The following is a 21035-nucleotide window of genomic DNA, read 5'->3' as shown; positions in this document are numbered from 1 at the left end:
ATAATTACATTGCCAAAGTCACTTCATCCGACCGGTATACAAAAGCATGCATATGTTCTCCTTATCCATAATTGCATATATTCTCCTTATCCATGATTACCTTATCCATAAACTAAATTATCCACCAGGAAGCCATCAGTTACCTGTTGGCAACAAATTACTTACCCTGACAGAACAGGGAACACGCCTGAATGCCTGTATAGCAGCTAGACGAATTTCAATGGGATTGCTCCTCAGGGAAGCACAAGTGCTCAAAACAGGAACTAGTGAAACTGCTGCCAGTCCTGCATTTCCAATAGCTTTTAACACTAGTTGCATCTGCAAACACAGTAAGGCAGAATCAAAAATTAACTACAACCTGCCAGCTGTACATGGAATGCTATAGCATTCAGACATTCTGTCAAAATTCCATCAAAATTCTCTACTTAAAATGGATCACGGCTCATTTGGGGATTCCACTGCAGCCCACACAGTGCCTTTGGCGTAAGGACAGTGAATAAATATGGATTGTATGAACACTGATTGCTGTTTAAATGTCACGTAACATTTGTGAATGAAATCTGGCTTAAACTTGATGGATTATAGCATCATTGAAGTACCTGCATTTTCCAATATTTCTACATTTTAACCCTTTTGATCACACCTGATTTGATCTTTATAGTGATCCAATGTGGATTTTTGGACACAATGACTAACACAAAGCAATATGTCAACAGATGCCACAATGTTACCGCAGTTTTCTTCTTTTCCGCAGTTAATGAAGCTTTCATTTCAAAGCTTCTCTTGAAAAATCCCACTCTACGTTCATCTTTAGAAACTTTAAAAGCCTGTTTTAATTTTCAAAATACTTTTTCCCTTCTAAGAACTTAGTAAAGACCAGTGAGGCACCTCTGGGCCACTCACCCATGCTCGGTGCCTCTGTCTGATAGAGAACACAGACTATAAAACTCTGTTCCCATTTTCTTCCCATGAGAGTCAGGTATTCTCCAAACATATAAAAGCCAGAATGATCTAGATAATTTCATACAGCACACAAACCACAACTCTACAGCTGATGGGGGAAGACAAAAAAAGTTTAGAAATTGAATTTTTATATCAAATTTTGAGACTCTCAATACATAAAATTTGTTTTCTTTAAGTTATTCCTTCAATAAATGGTCAAAGAACTAAGAGTGAACAGACTGCTCAAACAGCAGGATGAACAAATTCCATGTGTGTAGCCTGCACACTTTTACACGAGATAGCATAGCAGGAGCTAGGTTTATCTGGTACACCATAATGGGGATTTCCACATTCGAATCATGAAAAGGATTAAGTAGATCAGAGAGCAGAAAATATGAAGATTTTTTCCAGTACTGAGTGAGCAGTTAAAAATCCCAGAACTGTGGTAGGAATTACTCCTAATCCAAGAAATGGATCATGCAGAGCAATTAAATTAACAGGATTTCCCTCTCTCACTAGGCCTCCCAATATCATGGCTTATTTGCAGACAGGAGCACTGTGGTTCACTTGCCACTGATACCATGGCTAACTCTAACTGTACAGTCAATAGTGGAGAGGGGGACCTGTTCTTTAACCTCAGGATTGTGAGGTTTGCTTCATCAGAAGATAGATGCAGAACTTCCTTATTTAACACCATATAACAAAATGCTGGTAGGTCAGGAACACTGGCTGAATCGTAAGGTTATATGTTCATCCTATCAAAAACTACTCAACAATTCAAAAAAACCATTTTATCATAGCTTTCTGGAAATTTACTGAATGCCGTTTTCATCTAAGAAATTCTACACCATGAAGTCAGAATAGAAACTAGTACAGAGAGGTAAAGCATTATGCCATGTGCTTCTGTCCAGCCAATACCTGGCTGAGTCCTGCCGAATCTTGCACAGAGCAGTTTCCTCCCAGAAATTCCCCGAGCCTCCTCATCACGCTCTGCACGGCGGGAACACCATCGCAGGGCTGGCGAGCTGAGCAAAAGCGGTGTACAAGAGCACTCACTCCTAGGAAGGAGCTCTGCCTTGCTCCTGCTGATTGCAGCAAAGGCTGTAAACAAGCACAAAAAGAGGATGTTCTCAAAAAAGAGAGTCATCTTCACAACCACTGTAACACACTTCATAGAAGGTAAGCAGGCTTGCATACTACTATTCGATCTGGACAACACATATTTTCAAACGGCCCTTGAATGATTTCAGAAACACAGAGGACAACTCTGAAGAGAAATGGTTGAAAATTCTACCTTCATGTGTATACACAAGGACTAAAAAGGCATCAGCATGACATAGAATTGATTTTTTTTCCACAGGAAATCATACCCTACATGATTAGGAAGGGGTATGAAAATTAATCTAAACTAGTTTCCAGAACACTCAGAAGTGTTTTAAATTAATGTTCCTCAATGTGGCATGCAAGTAGCTAAGAAAAAGGAGCAAAAGCTGGCACACACATTCATCACAAACATTTAAAGGAAGCACAAGTTTGTAATAAACTATGCTTTAATGAAGATTCTCATAAAGATTTATTTATACATAATACTCTTGCACTACTTTTAAAAAATTAATAGATAACAAAAATATTTGTGATTAACTTTCTAGTCCAACAGTAGAGTATACAAAATAGTCAACGTCATCTACTAAAATGTTTATATTCATATGTGAACATGCTCTTGAATCTGGTAACATAATTACATCATCCATAAAGAATGCATTTGCCTTTTATAAACCATTAATTATGGCCCTTTAATATATCTTATAATTAATGTATCTTTTCTGAGGTCCAGTCTTGTGACTCTATTCAACTCTATTATTGTAACTGTATTCAACAGGAATGATCAAGTACTGTGCTTTACTGCAGAGACTTCGTGACATCCCAGCCTGCTGCACAAACAGCCTGGGCTATTTACCTGGACTTACTCTTGGAACTGGCCAGAATTGTTTTTCTTTGACCAAAAACATTAATACTTCGAATACCATTTGCATTCCAAATCAGAAAAGTATGAGATTGGGAACAATCTCATACATTTTTTGATGCAGGCATAAAGGAAATGGGAAAACACACACTTACTGTAGTAGATCTGTCATTCGATACATATTCTTACAGTTTTTATATTTTACATAATTTCATATGGTGTCAAAATGCAGTGAGCAAATGGCACTGTCTCCTCTTTTGGAATAAAGATTAAATTAGCCAGTACTTTCACTTCTACCTTGTTCAAGCTACCTGTGCAGATGGGGCTTTATATAATTCTGCAATAAAGACTAGTACTGTAAAATACAAAAATTATGACCTAGCTAGATCTAAAGATAAATTAGAAAACTGGTCTGCTCACAGCAAGGCACTCGATCATGCCAGAAGTGGGCTCAGGAATGAATGAAAATGACCAAAGGAAAGATTCCACTGTGTCTTCCTCGGCTTCTCCGGAGGATATGATTTCTTTCATTAGCAGAACGCATGCCTCCGTCGCACACGACGGGAGCGCATCTATTAGGGGCTGCCTGTAACACAAGGAAAAAAAGCACACGAAATCTAATATAGCCACAATTCCCAAGAATCAAACAGCAAATATACTGAGGCTGGGCTACCTTCCAACTAATAAAAGCCCACACCCTAGCTAATGCTGGATTCTTTAGAAATTACATTATCCTTTGGTTCAGTGGCCCAAGAGACAAGCACTTCAGCCACAAAAAGAAGCAGCATTGCAGTACTTTGAATTCTTAACTTTGCATTATTTAATACTTTCATTTGTTATTGGTGCAGTTAAAACGCAGTTAACCTATTTTCATTTCCTATGCTGTTTTAGATTTTATCCGTGGGAAGGTTATGTCAGCATGATAGAGAGTACCCATTTAAATCCCTAGGAGTCCCTCTGTAAATGTGAAATCTTCCTATACAGGTAGATGGACATATCTGTGTTAACTAGGAAGCTGTTAAGCTAAACAGAATAAAAACACTTGTAGCAGAGACACGTGTCTCTGTCCCAAGTTAATCTAAAACTAAAACAGAAAGAGGCAGAGTATTTTAGATTATGCTCTAATACTTCAGAAAATTGCTTGTTTATGCTTTCCAGAATTCTGATTTTGCAGAGAGAAAAGTCCTGCTCTAGTTAATTGACCTCATTGGTATTTCTGAAAGAGCCAAACCCTTGAATCGGGACTTTTCCTGTCTGCAGAGAAGGCCCTTGATTTCAAAAACTGCATTTCCATAACCACTATAAAGCAATCTAAGATTGTGCTGCTGCTGACAGGCATGGTTCCACGGCCTCCATGTCTCTTCTCCCCTGTCATAAGCAAATACATGCCACCATAAGCAAATCAGAACCACTTCCTTTTTGTTCTTTTCCTTCTGGCAGGTTTAGATTTCAGTCAGATCAGGAGCCAGCACACTATTTCTTACAAAACACAGGGCAAAAACAGGAGGAGAGGAGCATCCCATCAACTTCTGTTTTATAAGATCAGTTTTTCTCCAGTTTCACTCTCAACATCATGTCTCACAAGCACGATCATGAATACCAAAGCACAGAAGGTGGAAGAGATGAACCATCAGCAGCAGTACAAAGCTAGCAGTGGGAGCAACGAGCAAGGAATTGGCAGGAAACAGGCACAGCAGGATTTCTAGTCAGCAGGACCATCTTTTTCAGTAGCCACTAGCTTTTAGATCAGCTTGGTTGCATCAGCAGCACAAAAATCCACCTCAAAGGTGCAACCTTAGTCCTAAAGACACCAATTCAGATAGGCTTTTTCAGATCAAATTGCAATAAAACAAATTGCTTAAAAACAGCAACCCTGATGCACATCTAAGCCATGACCCAAGTTTCCTGTTAACATTGTTCCTGAAACAGGAAATCTGTCTGTGGAAAAGACATGAGACAGGAGAGTCAATTCTGCATATACTGTTAACTCAGTAAGAAGAGAATATCATCCTCTGTCACATAGCCAAGATGTGCAATATACTGTCTTCCCTTAAAGTGTTCCAGCTCTAAATGTAGCTTAAAATACAACACCAGAGCAGCACTTCTTTGTTTACTTGTAAATATTTTGAATAGATTAATATTTTAAAACATTTATTACCGTTATTTCCTTAATTTTTTTAGAAGTATAGCCGCCAAAGGCCTTACCAGTTATCTCTGCATTTAAATGAAGATCTTTGCCATAGTGCTGTTAAGGCCTTAAGAGAAAGATGCCGAAGCTCAAACACAAGCGTCGTGAAAAGGCCTGCAGTCTGCAAAAGAGCACAACAGGAAAGGCAATGGTGCAGCTGTGCTGAAAAGCAGCTTTAGAGAACAGAGCACAACAAGGATTGATTTTACAGTGTAACCCAAGCAACAGCCTCCTCTCTTCCCTGTAGCATCATCTTTCCCTCCCTTTTTTTTCTTCAGGCAGCAAACACGTAGGGACGAGGACTTTCACCGAGGATGTGCAGCCTTCCCTGCAGCAATAATGCAGTAACCTCCAGGCACAGCATTCTGATACAAACAAATAATAAGCAACAATACCCGGCGGGTACGATCTGGAAGAGAAGGCTCTCACCTCTTCTGAATTTGCCCAGCAAGATCCTTCTCCAGCACTAGCACCACGGATGCAAGTTTAGCACCGAAAGCACAAGGCCCACGCACAGCCTGTCATTACTCCTAACTTGACAGGATCATTGAACTGCTCAACACACACTCAGCCCTGCAGGAAAGTCCTTCCACTAGGTGGGACTGCTAAAAACTACAGCAGCAAGAGAGATGTTCTGCCTGCCTGGGCTGCATCGCTGCTGCTTTGGGAACAGTGTGTTACCCCATGCGCTTTGCTGCATAAAGAAGTGCTGATTCACAAGCTGCCTCTTGCTCTCATCAAATAAAACAGACCAGGCTGAATAACTAATTGAGGTGATGTTATTGGCACTTAATCTGAATAATTTTTTATTTGTTTTAATAATTTATATGCATGTGCATGGTGGAAAGCACTTAGTGTAATTTGGAACCCACCCATATTTTTCAGTTAAATAAGTGAAGCAGCTACCTGTACTAAACTTTACAGTAAAGAAGAAAAACAAAGTCCACAACGTATCTGTCCGTATCAGTTTTCTACAGTTGAAAGCAGTAATTTTCAAAAATGTCAGACTTTTTGCCAGGGTTTTGCAGTTATGTTGCTAAAACATTTTGTTTAGTATAGGCTTTTCTCGTTCATAGTCTATATTAAAGAAATGCACATAAGAGTTCACTGAATGTTATCAAATAAAGAAACTTTTCTATTTTTATTAAGTAAAAGCTTGTCAATCTATTCCTGAATCAAGCTAGGCCCTGTATTACATCTGTGCTCTGTTGAAAAATCTTTTCTCCTTTTCTCATTTTTTTTTTTTTAGTAGAAGCCTTTGGTAGGTTAAGGTTAAATAAAATACAGATATGTTCTTCTGAGACTTTATCCATAGTTGCATAAGTTGAGAGATTGCTATCATCACTTGAAAAGTTATTAGAATGTTAAATACAGTAGCCTGTATATTGATTTATAACGTACAAGCTTTAGTCATGTCCTGTTTCATACAGATTCTTTTCAATTATTTACTTCAGATGTAATTATTTGCTTAGAAGTAAGACTACTACTCTGCTCCCAAATATTTTTCATCACAGAGAAAACAAGCAAACAAAGTCTAATTCCACTGAGTCGGAGTGCCCGAGACCTGGGGACAGACCTAATGGACCTTCCTGCCCTTCCTTCCCAGCACTGCAAAATTGGAATACGCTAGTGCCAACATTTGATTTTAGATTGCCAAAAGGCTTTCACTAAAATGAAGTCATTTTCCAGGAAGAAGATGGCCCAATCTCTTACTATCTTCAGTTTACTAGGCCAAGAGAATCATTCTTCAGATCCAACATAAGTACTGCTTATGGATTTGTTCTTTTTGAACTTTTATTTAGCAATACTATAATATACTAATTTCACCAAAATGAAATTTATTCTTACATATGAAGCCCTAGAAACTAAGGATTAACCTGTATGACATTTATCGCTTCATAGCTAAATTTCATCCTGATAAACATGTATTCCAGCATTAGCTTTATGGTTTAAAAATAAAATCCAAACCTGGAACACCATTGGTCTAGGGTAGCATGAACATTTATGTTTGATTACTAAGGTACTTTATAAGAGACATCACCTCCAATAAACTTACTAAAACTCTTCAGAGTTACAAAATTCTCTCCCATACTAGCTGTAGTTTTCAGCTGCCTGATTTCTTCTGCTCAGAGAATAGCAGCAACTTAAGACAGGGACTGGCAGAGTTGGCTCCTTAACAGCAAAACACTACTTTAAATCGATTTTTCCAAGTGATACACACTAGGTTATGTGATTACAGGCTCATCTTCAGAAAGAAAGAAGAGCAGAGAGGGACAAGGAGAGGTTAAAGAACCCCAATAAGCTAACTGGAGAAAACCAAGCACCCTGACCAGGCCCCCCAGGGTCACTGCTGGTGAAGGAGCCGTGTGCTGCCCAGGCGGGAAACCCAGCAAGCTCAGTCCAAGGGAAAGGCTTGGTTTAGTCAGCAAGAGGGCTACAGCACACGATGGGCCACATGAAAAGACTTGGGGATTCTACCAGACTGACTATGGATATTGAGGCAAATGGTCAGCTCCCCAAAGCAATCCAATCCACAGTGTGTGTGCAAGCAGACTAGAATATCAGCGGCATGGAGGCCTTGGGAGGTCATTTGTTTCGATGCCAGCAGCTGGGGAGACCTGGCACTGGGGAGCCAGCTGCCAGCTGGACCTTCTCTCAGGGTCTGAGAGCAGCTACTGAAGGGATCTTCAATATCTTGACCCAGACTGTTGTACTAGGACATAATCTGCTGATGGAAGCAGCAGCAGCTCTGTTGCATGGAATATCCACAGCATAAGAGCTGCATAGTAAGAAGAAATTGTGCTGGTCATGAGTCAAATTAAGAGACCTTACAGGCCATTCCCAACATTCAATTCTCCAATTCATACCAGGCAAACATTTCTGCTCCTGGCAAAGTCATTATCATAGTTGTACAGAGAAACAACAGTCTAATGAAAGCAGCATTACTGATGTAACTACAGCACCTTTATTCACCTTGAAAATCAGAACAGCCTCCTCACCTGGGAATAGTTCTGTTATGTTCCTTATGAAAGTTAGAAGCATCAAAAACAACACACGAGCAGTCATGACCAGCAAGGCCATGGAATATCTTAGCCAAAAAGCAAGCGGTGAGAAGAGACGATGCCCTCAAGATCCCTTCTTTGGGGTCAGACTGGAGACCAGAGAAGGGCAGCGTGGGTCTGACGTGCATGCTGGCCCGCACTCCTCCTGCTGAATGAACATTCACCAAGCTACCAATCCAGCACCAAAATGCAGCCAAGGGCTCCAGGCTGTGTGACAGCTTCCTCCAAACCCTTCTCCGGCGTGGGTCACTCCTCCCATGCCGTGCACCATTCTGTCAGTGTGCAGCTTGTTCACTTAATGGTCCATTAGCTAATCTACGTGCACATTGAAATTCAATCCTGTCTCCTAAGAGCATTAGAAAATTAAACAATTTTGCTTCCTTGGAAATGACACAGTCTCCTCCCTGCCTTTTCTCCACTCTTCACTCTTTTCACTGGAGCCAGGGATTTTCCCTTCCATTTATTCTTATTTTTGTGTCCCGAATAAAATGCATAATCTTGCTGCATTCAGAGACAGACAAAAAGGGGTCAAACAAGCTATAAGTGCCTAATAGCAGGGCTGTCTCCCAGGTAACACAGTCGGCATTCCCATAGCTTCTGCCCGAAGGACGCACTATTGGGTGGAATGAGGGATAATACAGATCCTCTTGGAAATATCCTGTCACACAGGGGGAACAGTGAAAACAGCTCCCCACCGTCTGAATGCTGGGACAGGCATGTGATGAATAATTCACCTCTTCTTGGGGCAGTGGCACAGACAGGAGCTGCTTGTTCATCTAAGCAACCTGCAAAACACATTTCCCACGCAGGAAGGCAGAAGGCCTCTCTGGAGACAGAAGGGACATCCCACAGCTATAGTGGCGAGAGAGAAAGAAACAAGTCCCACTCCTTCAAAGATATCGAAATACAAGCGCTCAAAACGTGCAAGATTTAGGGCAAGTTTCTCAGGTCAATTACAATTTTTTTGCTACACTTTCCAAATTGTATTTAGCCCATACAGTCTTTTCCTAAACACCCTTACATACTGCTGCTACAATGGCAGCCATATAGAATTAAGCATTATAATATCCAAAGCCTCTGCTTTTAATCTGTATTAGCAAGAGTTACTTTCCTGGATCTGCTAGCTCTCTATTGCCACAGCCTCCCCGGCAGGCTGCTGAAAACACGGCAGGGGCAGCTCGGAGAGAGAGATCTGCCCCACAGCACCACCCAGAAAGGCTTCCCGCCGCCTTGTCCTGCACGTCTCGGCTCAGCTGGGATACAAGGTCAAACTGTGAGCACCATTTAACAGGCTCGGTAACTCCGAGTAACTCCCAATATTTCTCCAGAAAAAACATTCTTCATCACATGTCACTGTGTGCACCTGATCTGGAGGGTAAACGTAATGTTGCTCAGGACAAACTCCTGCTAACGCCTAGAATCAGGCCTCTGCTACATCATTATGTATCTGCCAACAGAGACAGGACTCCAATTCACTAGGAAGAACAGTAAAAGACTTAACACTAAAAAACTAAGCAAATCACATCACAGTTTAAGGCAGTTTTAGATGCTAATGTAGCTATTCACTATAAGCTTTACCTGTGCAATGCACAAAAGAGACATATTTCTGCTCTGTCTTCCTTTATTCCAAATAGTCTCAAACAAGGATTGAAAGCCTGATTCACAATAACAGGCCATGCAGACACTTCAACTGCCTGTGCACAAATTCCATCTTATAAACTCTTTCTGCTTTTAAACTTTTTAGCTAATAAATACTTTGGAAAATAATAATATTTTTAACACCTGCGTATTAAGTTGATAGTAAGAATTGTTATAACTAACCAGTTTGCCTCTTCCAAAAGACTCGTTTACAAGGAACAAATGTGCTGACTACAACATACCACAAATCTATCAACACTTCCAAATTGCATAGCACCAAAACCCAGTTTTCAATTATTAACAAAATATTGATTACGATTTATACTCTCAATAAGAACAGTTTAGTATTATTTAACCATCATCTTAAGATAGCTGACCTCAGCTACAGCCCGTGTCCTTCTTGTTACAGCCAACACAATAATCTTAAAAGCATTTTATAACTCAACTGAACAAAATACGTGCTCCAGAGCGCTTAAGGTTTTATGACCATTAAACTATAGATTCATGAAGTTTACTGCCTCAAAGCGTCTGAACTTCCCTCACACACACACACAAAAAAAAAAAAAACAGTTATTCCTTCAAATATTCCAAATAAAGGAGGCCACCATTAATCTAATTAGCAAGACAGACAGTATGTATGAGGTTGGGTACAGTTTCTGCATATTACAGTTAAAGATGTAAAAAATTAAATCCCACATAATTAACTCTCATGGATCACATTTGATGGACAACAGTAGTAAGTATAGAAAGCAAGCACATAACAGAAAAAGGTAAACAGAAAGAAGCTAGCCAGATAGTCAGTCAGAGAGTACTTGATTTATTTTTCAAATTATTTTACAACACTTGGATTAACCCAGTAAATAAACAAGGGACCTCTATAAATTTGTGGCTTCAACATGTACCTCCTCCTTCTGTTACTATATTCTTTTTTACTTATGTTACTCCCTCTTTCTCTTGCTGTACCATGACTCGTAGGGTCACCAGAGAAATTTTTTTTTTTTTTTTAAAAAAAAAAAAGAATAAGAAGTAGTACAAAGGTTATATATCAGACCCTGAGATTCAAGAAGGAAAATCCAGATCTCCTAAATTTCAGGTGCGGGCCCATTTCTTCTCTCGAGACTTTGTTGCTATGGGTAACAGAATGATAGTGAAGGGATAACAGTAATAGTGCCACAGTAAGTCACCCTATGTGTGCAGGAGAACTCTCAGAGCATAGAGAACAATCTGAGAGTATTTGGAAAAGCTTACCTCCAATCCCACATTATGTGCTAAGCAGAGCTTCTGCACTAATTCAGTCGCTTCCTCTATAGTGAATTGTCTCTCAATTTGTTCCTTTTCATATAGCATATTGGTCACATACAGATCCTTGGAATCCACTGGAAAAAACATAGGGAAAAATCGCATGTCTGGTTGTTGGCTATTTGTTGTGGCTAAAACTAAATGACAGGGAAAAATTATTCTCTCAGGATTTATTTGTACATGTAAGAATCACTCTAATGTCAGTAAAAATAGGGAATGAATAAACACACTTGCACTGTGGTTGAATTTGAGAATGCTGCCTAAAGGCAAATTTGGCTTGGAGACAAAGAAAGAGAAGACAAGAAAGAGTAAGAAAAACAAAACAAAGATGAACTTGGAAAAAAAAAAAAAATCCCCTTTTACACCAGCATGCCCATAACAATGGTCCTACTGCTATATATTCATCACCCTTCCAACTTCCAACCAATTCATCCAGTCCCACACTCCCAAACTACCAAAACCTCACTAGGAGATCTAAGTGCCAAGAGAAATAAATGATGGGGCACTTAATTTCTTCATGAGAGAGAATATTGTCATCACACATCAGCATTACAAAAAGTGCTCAGGAAATTAGGATTTTCCTTTTTTTAAGAAAAAAAAAAAAACAAGGAATTTATAGTCATACATCCATAAAATGTTTCTTAAAGTTTCTAGCTCAGTTTTTAAACCTTTGCCCAAGCACGCATTACAATCAGTAAATTTCTTTCTCTTAAGTGAGGGATAGTGAGTGAAGATGTAATAAAAAACAATACTGTTCTCAGATACGACACATTCTTTTGAATTCAGTTAGTACTTACAATTATTTGGTCCCCATTTGTACAGTGTCTCTGCTTCCACCTGAATGAGTTTTAGTGATGACTGTGTCTGTGTCTTTGCCCCACTCCCGTTCTCGGAGAACGGTGCAACGAGGTTGGATTCGGTGCATTCCGCCTCTGCCAGGATTCCATCCTTAAAGCTCTGAACACATTCCAGGCTGGATGACAGGATCTGCTGCTCAGACTAAGAACAAGTATTTCAGGGAATGCCTTAACACCTATGTCAATCTGCCTGCCTTTCCCAACTTCCTGGAGAATTCCAGTTATCTGACAAAGGGAATTCTCCTGCCCAGACCTCTGATAGCCTCTGGAGCATGAATACACTCATTATTTTCTGTCTGTGCTATCCTTTACTGAAATGTAACAGTTGAACTGTCTCAAATGATTTCCATTTGCAAAGCTCCAGAGTTAAGCAGCTCTTTTTGGTCAGCAGAAAGCCAAGAACACAGAGGCTGGTAGATGATGACAAAAGAGTACAATGGAAGTAAGTTTCACATAATAAAAACCATACAAGATACAAACACTGACTGCATTTGACAAACAGTGGAAAGCTGCAAGTTTTCTATAAAGAAAAGTTTGTTTTTCTGGAGTTTAATCCAGGTGTCCAAGTGTTACACTTATACTTTAGTTCATTAACTACTATGCAAATTCACATTAAAAAAAAGTTGGATGTCTAACAGGCATTATATAGACAATAGCATTCATCATTTCATTGCTAAAGCTTCCAGTTAGGTCAGACCAACACAGATGTTATTGAGAATACAAGACTACATTATCAAAATGTTCCCACTAGTAAAAGTACGTGACAGAAATGGCCAACCTGGTACTTGGACTCTTCGAAGAAATTAAGAGGATCTGTGGAAGAATCAGCATAATTCCCCACCACTTACTGACAGATGAGGAAGAGGAACAGACTGCACGGAAGCAAAACCAGAATAGCGATGAGAGCAGAGGTTTAAGTCCTTTGTCTTGACAAGGGCAGGACCTTTGCGCTGATACCTGGTCTGGCATATTCCCAGAATATCCATCTAGTAACAAACACACAATGTTGAATCACACAAGAACACACACATTATAGACTATTACAGGGACTTAAAATCATGGCTTTGTTGTAGTAACTGGCAGAGAGAGCTAAGTTCTCCCGAGCAAGTAACTGGCTTTGACACAAAAAACAGGACAAAGGATGTTGGTCATATTTTATAAGATGAAAGGTTTTGCTTGCTTGTTTTTTAAACTTCATTCTATCCCAAGACAGATCATTTACAAATACAGGCTTTTTCACTTCATATTTTCCAGGTTTCCAGAGAAGCCTTAGCTAAGAAAAGCATTTCTATTCAGGAAAAAAAAAAAAAAAAAAAAAAAGGTAATTACATATGGATGTCCTAAATGCTATTGAGAAACATCTCTGTAAACATGAGTATGTAACAGAAGCACAAAAATGAGGGTGCACACTCTGTCAATGGTCACTGTTCTTCACAACAGCAGAGCCATTTAGATATCTCAAGTACAGTCATACACACATGGACTACAGTGGGGTACTTATTTCAGTGTAACACTGCAGAGCTGGAGGTTAAGTTTTCTAAACAACGTTTCAAGAGCTTGGAGAAGCCTGATTCTAAACCTCTCGGAATCAATGAGAAAAGTCCAGCTACTTCAATGGTGAAGCTATCAGCCCCTTTACAAACACTGTTCCTTCCCCAGAGCACAGGTAAAGTTCAAGCTCCGGTGTTAAGAAAACTGCAGTCCTCAGCTCTTCCTCAGGGAACAAACTCCTAACAAGAATGCAAAATATAGGCGAATTAATAACTTCAGAAAAAATACAATCAGAGCATTGTAGCCTGCTGACTTGGTCACCAAGTGGCAATAATTTTCAGTTGCTTAAAGACAGGGTAGATTTAAAACATACAAAGGCTAACAGGAACCCCAGAGCACGATGCTACCGACACTCTCACCTCTTCAACGATTCCAGCAGCAGTGGGTGCCTGTGATGTCTGCAGGACACTCAGGATGCCTCGTTTGACGTTCAGCGCCCAAGTCTGTTCACCCTTTACAGGACAGAGCTGAAGAATTTTCCCATCGTGGAGAGAAAAGTAAAGAGGATGCTCTTCTAGTATCTCTCTGCAATAAAACAGTTTATCATTTCTTGCTTCAAACAGTGACTGCAAGTCAGGTTATTACTTATGACATTACTTATGACTTAAAATTTTGAACAGTTCCTCCCCACAATTAATCTGTTTTATTTTTATCTGTTCTTTTTAACAAGACTCTACTCTTCACTACTTCACTCTGACTCTAAAATGCCTTTAAAAGGTCACAGCAGCCTCTTCATACTTGTACCACTGAACTAGGCCAATTCTTCAGAAAATCTTTACAAGTCATTATGTGTTAAACTAAAATCTTTGTCATTAAGAAAGCAACTCCATTTAACAAGGAGGTCTTTTGATTTAGGGTGTTTTAAGCTTTGATAAGCCTTGATATACACAAACACAACTGCTTTCCAATCAAGCCATGGTTAATATCTTCCTTCTTTGCTAAGTATACACACTTGGTCCCTATCCCAGATGTTATCCCCCCACTGTTAGTTTACTCTCTGTCCCAGTAGCTTTGTCTATTGAGAGTACAGACAGTTCTACTTTTGCAAAAAATCACATTTTACACTGATTTTCATTCTTACTGTTATGTATTTTGGTTGCAAAGAATTATTTTAAAGGGGGGAAAAGAAACCACCCAGATGAAGGAAAAGAATTTTGCAACAGCCCAACAGTCAGTTCCTATGAAGGGAGATACACAGATCATCTGCATATTAACTGTGGAACTATTTGGTAAATAAATGGGGGGATAAAGGCAACGTAACAGGAAAAAAATAATAATAATAATGTGCCAACCCCAGGAAGAAGTCTTTGCTGAACAGGAGACTGCACACTGGATGTGGGTCTCTGCTCCTAGGCAACTGGGGGCATTTCTCTTGCTATCTGTGGAAATTACATGCATGCTCACAGGACAAGCCAGACCACAGCATATTCACAATAGGCTGAGGCAAATGCTAATAAGGTTTGCTCGTCTGAATAATCATTTTCAATAGTCAAGCTTCACTGAATGCTTTGTTTGCTACCTCTCTTTTTGGCTTCTCTACAGAGAACAAGGCCTCACTGCTCGCTCTTCTACGAAAATCCTGCAAAAAAATTTGTAAAGGAAGAAGGGTCTGTAACTTCAAATGATCTGAGCTCTGACAGCACCACTCATATTGCAGAGCACAAAGCTTTTCTTGAGGGATATAAAAAGCCATGAATTTACTCCAAACTTGCTCTTTTTGACCCTCTGAATTGAGGCGATTACCTCAGTTCTCATCGTTGTTTAAAGGCTGAGAATCTAAGTGGCAGGACAAAGAGGGAGATTACTAGACTCAGCTTAACCAGGCAACAGAACTGCTTTTTCTGAGACACAAGAAGCATCTGATCTCTGAGAAAATATGAGACCTCCACAATTTGAGGGGACCTTTTCGAACAGGCATCCTGACAAGTGTCTCTACCTTTGCAAGTCAGAAGGCTACACACTGTTATGAATGAGCTTAAAAAGGAAAGAAAACAAAAACAAGAAAGGCGGAGGTTGACATTAGAAAAATAAGTGCAACTTAAATATCTTGGAAGAAAGAAGAGCTTTTTGTATCTTGAGGAATAAAATGCCCCTCAAACCAAAATTTTGAAATGGACTTTCAAACCTCAAGAGTCTGTCAAAGTAACAACTGCAACTCAGATACCTAGGGAACTATCCACATGAACCACTACATAGCTGGTAATTTGTATTCCTAATTATTTAAATTACATATGAAACGTTCAGAGAATAGACAAAAGGGATGAAAATTAGATTCAAAAAAATCTGACCAAATGCCCTCATTTAGCTTCATCTTCGATTTTTAAACAAATAACTAAAATCGAAAAAGCGTACAAAACTCATAGTAAATGGTGCTCAGATCCTGCTAAATCAAATATCATTAAAAAAAAAAAATCTAAGAACCAAACCAGATTAGAAGTTCTTCTACCTTAGACCGTCCATTTCCTTCAAAAACTCCTCTCTGGATGCAAGGGTTCTCTTGATTTGTACATCTTGCACCTAAAAACAAAGATTATAATGCAACAAATATCACTTGTAAGAGGAACTCTGTCACAGATGGACATGTAAATAGAAGAAGTGGGCTATGAAAAAGGTCACAAGTGTACCATCACCACAGCCCCAAATCGCCATTACCAAAGGCGCAGGATGCACATTTGCAATATTTCCAGATAATTTCCTCTACAAAAAGTTTCACAGATTATTAAATCATTTTATATGGCATTATCATATCCTTTTTCTTTCAAGCCACTGTTACCTACTCTGGGGGAAAAAGCAAGCCCGGCCGGATAAAATCACAGAATCAAAGTCCCTTCTACAGAGGTGGAAAGACTCATGCTGACTACCAAGTTGGTTCAATTTTGAGACTAAACCTGGTCCAAGTTCAGTATACATTTCATAGCTTATTCTTACTGAATTCAGAGGAGAAAATGTAATTTGGTGTTTATTACAGAATTTCCTAAGGCACTCGCAACTTGACTGTCTGTAGTCAGGAAGAAATGAAAGCACAAGAATGATGACTCTATGTCCTGCAAGACAGACTGCAATCGTCAGTAATTTCTTCTCCTTTTATATATACACATATTTTATATATATATACATTTGTATATATTTTAATAAAGTCAAGCATGCAACTGTGCATTCTTTTGTCCATTTTAGGAGGCCTCAAAGTAACATACAGTGCTAGCAGGCTGGCCACTGGTACTGCAAGGAAGCAGCAAGAGTGATTCAATCTGAAAATGGTTTACCCAAGTTCTCACCTTTCATATAAAAATTATGGGACCACTGGCCAGTTAGATCTATCTATCTACACAGCTATTTTACACAGGTAACTATCCTATTTTTGTTGGCCTCCTATATACATGCATATATGTACACGCACCCTTTACAGCTCTGCTGCACAGAACCTAGGAACGTGCCCCTCTGTTAGCCTGAAGGAAAATTAAGGCAGATAAACTTATTTTATACTCTCCCTGCTAGACACTGTAGTGCTCAAACTTGCCCACAGCACGCTCACTCCAAAAAAAAATTGTCTGTAATGCAAAACTGGTCTGAGCTCTGTCAATGGGACATATTTCCCGTCAAGATCAATGGAGTGTTACTAAACTGAATTTTACACTATGTAAGCCATAGCACCAATCCAAGAGATCCCAGAAGCTACTCAAGTTCTCTTTGAAAGCTTTGATATATTTTAATTTACTGCTACACATAGGAAAATCCAGTGAATTATTTTGAAGGGATTAGTTGCATTGTCAGTTCAGCTCTACACAAGACAAACCAGTGAAACAGTTATTCCATTTAGGAAAAAGAAATTATTCATGTTATCTGACCTTTAAAATAGGCTAATATTTACACTTAATTTGAAGCTCGATAGCATCAAAACAATTCCACAACTCTAAAAATGTCTTCAAGAATTTAATTGGCTTTTAAATACAAGAGAGGAAGGTATTTTAAATGTATGAGTCATCTTAAAGAAAGGCACAGCTCCATGTCAGCTCATTCCAGCTGCTCTGATGTTATGATAATACTCACTTTCAAAGCCATCTGGCACCTCCCCAGTGTCTCAATGGTCACTGTGCTCTCCAGAGATAGACCACTGCTGTTGTAAATGCTTCCCAGTAGGAATGTGGTGGTGACTGTTGAATACCTGTAGCTGTATCTGGTTCCTTTGGGAAAGTGCAACGTACTCTGTCCTAGCAAACAAACAACAGAACTCATTTTTGTAGTCTATTCTGTAGCCTAAATTACACGTGCCTCAAGACAACCTAATCAAACCTTTCCAGGTCACTCTCCTATCCAATGTTTCTGTCTGTTCCTCCCCTTTTTACAAAAGAGAAGTTTTGAGCCTGTCCGCTGAGTACTCAAAGACAGACATTCCCACATGACTCTCCCTTGCCCTGCATTAGTTTAATAGCTCATTTAGCTTGAAGATTTATGCGTTATGAATGCTCACAGCATGTGAACTTGAGGCAGGTCACAATGAATGCAGATCATTCCACAGACAGTCAAACCCAGCTTGGACATAAGTAACATTCTCCTAGTGACACAACACCCTTGTTGGAGGGGGTGTCCTTTTCACACCTAGGGCCTGAATACCATCTAAATACCACGCCTGACTCACCTCCACACTCTGCAAAACAGGAAGCTCCATGCCCTAATCTCTCCAGGGATCCTGCAACAACAGGTAAGATTACATTGAAGAGTTGTGTGGAGCCCTAATGACAGACACTGATGCAGTTCAGTTACAGTGCACGTATCATGAAATATTAAAAAAGCAATATATGAATATCCTAGGGCAGGCATGTATAGTTATCATGAGGGTTAAAATGTCTGAGCAAATCACAGGATCACATCACGCAGCTTGGTGCTTAGACTTGCCTTTGCAGTTGTTACAAATGATTCTTACCTATTCTGTACTACTAGAGATACCACTTGCCCTGATGTGACACCATCTACACGCAGTTTCAAGAGCCAGGCTCTGGGGCCCCTGACAGGCACAGTGCTCAGAGCTGGTTCCACTACAGCTCATCAGGGGAGAAAAGGAAGGACAGATACAGCTCAAGGTTGTTGTTTCAGGCAATATGCAGTGACTTGTATTTTTACATAGACATATATCTATCATTTCCCTTTCTTCTCCTGTTCCACTTTCTGCCCTAAACACATGAAAAGCTCACAGAAGAGAAGAAATAGTAACAAGGATACTTCCTGTCACTCATAAAATTCTCCTTTATAAAAGAGAAGAACTATTAAAGCATAATGACAATTTAAAAAAGATCAAATACTTTTATAAACTCTGTCAAGGCTTTCAGAACATCCCAATAATTTCATAAACCCACAAAATTAGGTAAACTTCCTAATTTTTATGCTATTGTTTTCCAGTTTTCATTCATCCCACATCCCTCCTAACCAAAAAAATAACTGAAATTAAGTTTTCTGATTATATCTAAGCTATGAAGAGAACAAATACAGATAGGAGAAACCAGCAGTGAATATATTTGTTGGGATTAATGCACCAGAACATTTAGGAGGCAGTATCCTGTAGTAACAAAGTCTTACATCCATTGACAAAAAATAAATAACGAGGAAATAAAGCAAAGGCAGGGAAGAAAGAGTTTCATCAAAGCGGCCTCCATTCTTTATTTTCATATTCTCTTTCTAAAAATCTTTGTAGCATTATTCTTTATTATAACCTAATTCCATAGCTTCCAGATAGAAAAGGTAGAAATAAACACACAAAAAGTAGATATTCTCTTTATATGGAAACATCTTAGAGACAAAGGTTAAGTGCAGTTCTACCCTCCTCCTCCTCCCTTAGCTGTTCAATGAGCTGCTCCAGGCCGAAAACAAAGCCTGGCCCAAAAAGTCCCCGAGTTTTTCTACCGAGCTCACTGGGACTCGACTTTGCTCCCACCGCCTCCCATGTCAGTAGCACACAGTAATGAAGGACATGCTTTTGCATATTACTGAGCATGGAAATGTAATAACCTGGATTCTCAAAGAAAAGGAAAGAAATTAACGCCCTCATTCTCCTTCCTCTGTATATTCTCATCAGTATTTAAACTAAGCAAGGTTTTGCTTTATGCAATGGTGAATGATACCTACTTAACTAGGGATTCCTAATCAAAAATGAAAAAAACAAAACAAAAAAGCAGGCCAAAGAAAGCATAAGCTTTACTGCTGAAGGAAATCTTTTCCAGCACCAGCAGACTAAGAAACAAATCCTGACAGAATTATATTCATCTGATTATTTCAAGCGCTACTAGATAACATACAAGTACTTGAACTGGAAGAAAAATCCATAGTCAGTATAATTGTTCACCCCTACCAAATCTCTGCTATACTGTGTGCTAATGGACCTTCCTAGGCAGCCCTAAGGAAGCTCCTTGGTAGTCTTTGGTTTGCCACCCACCAGGGACAAGAGGTGAAAGTGCCTTTTTAATCATCTTCTGTGCTTCCAGGTATTTTGTATGCCCCATATATCTAAAGGACATTCATTTTAAGATGTTCAGCACCTGTTTTCATGACCAAGAGCACTCTCAGCTCCTCATGCACACCTGAATGCCATGAGCAAGATTAGCACAGACCCTAGGCAGGCTGAGCACTTCTGCCAATTAGCACTTTCTAAAATGTCTACATTTAGAGTTTCTGCCCTTTGCTTTGATATTTTAAGCTTTATATTTTCTTCTGTCATTTACTTTTGTTTTACAGGCAGCATGCATTTGATCTCTTTTCAAACGAGAAGAACAACATTTTCATGAACTTTCACTCTTTCAAGAATCCTTCATGTCCGAATACCTGAAAGCACAATTTCAGGATGCCAAACTGTCACAAATATTTTACATGTTATTTTCAAGTGAGAAAAGGATTAACTGGCCCAATCTCACTCTTTCTGCTGCTTTCCCCAGTGATGTTGAAGGAAGATGCACTATTTATTGCACTCATTTAAATACAGGGTGCCTTCCCACCTGCCCTGAGAGCTCAGTAAAGCAAGCTGCTATGCTGTGTTGAAAAAAATAAAGACAATCCTGCAAAAATAATTACTGCAGATCTGCAAGCAGTCACATAATTTATAATAATCTCAAATGCTTTGCTAGAGAGATCATTCTTATGCAGAAATATTTTACATTAAGTGACTGGCACCTTAGCAGAGGAAAAAGTTTATGCTACTTACTCCCTGAAGCTCCTGCAACAATGGCACATAGTAATATGACCAAATGCAGCCTCATGTCCACAAAAATCACCTCCTCAGGCCTGAAGTTAACAGAATCACATCTGGTCTGCTCTCCAGGGCACCTCTGAGCACAGCAGGGAAAGGAAACTGCTTTCCCAAGGCAGGAGCTCCCTATTTCAAACCCCTGTGTCGGCCAGGGGAGGGGCTCGGCAGGGGATCCCACGGAGGGGGGTGTGAGGCTGTTGTGAGGGGGAGAGGCAGACGGACACGCAGACACGACTCACCAAGCTGCAGTTCCCAAAGAAAGAGGGAGTGAGAAAGTGTGTGCATTATTAACCTGTTGGAAATC

General features: G+C 39.6%; 1 protein-coding gene across 1 annotated transcript in view; it reads right to left on the bottom strand.

Annotated features, from left to right (window-relative positions):
• Nucleotides 1-20741, bottom strand: part of APOLTP (apolipoprotein lipid transfer particle homolog) — a 76894-nt gene extending 56153 nt beyond the window's left edge. Inside the window, exons 1-12 of the mRNA XM_088524604.1 lie at nt 20687-20741; nt 18137-18187; nt 17548-17708; nt 15947-16017; nt 13860-14025; nt 12798-12935; nt 11890-12091; nt 11042-11169; nt 5111-5214; nt 3326-3491; nt 1861-2043; nt 166-318 (exon numbers count right to left, since the gene is read on the bottom strand). Of these exons, the coding sequence (XP_088380730.1) occupies nt 166-318; nt 1861-2043; nt 3326-3491; nt 5111-5214; nt 11042-11169; nt 11890-12091; nt 12798-12935; nt 13860-14025; nt 15947-16017; nt 17548-17708; nt 18137-18187; nt 20687-20741 (1578 nt within the window). The remainder of the gene's footprint in view (nt 1-165; nt 319-1860; nt 2044-3325; nt 3492-5110; nt 5215-11041; nt 11170-11889; nt 12092-12797; nt 12936-13859; nt 14026-15946; nt 16018-17547; nt 17709-18136; nt 18188-20686) is intronic.
• Between the last annotated feature and the right edge of the window lie 294 nt (nt 20742-21035).

Source organism: Tinamus guttatus, unplaced genomic scaffold (assembly GCF_059628265.1).
Source record: "Tinamus guttatus ecotype Peru unplaced genomic scaffold, ASM5962826v1 Tinamus_guttatus_pri_ptg000212l, whole genome shotgun sequence".
In the NCBI taxonomy this organism is placed as follows: domain Eukaryota; kingdom Metazoa; phylum Chordata; class Aves; order Tinamiformes; family Tinamidae; genus Tinamus; species Tinamus guttatus.
This window is presented reverse-complemented; position numbering and strand designations above follow the sequence as displayed.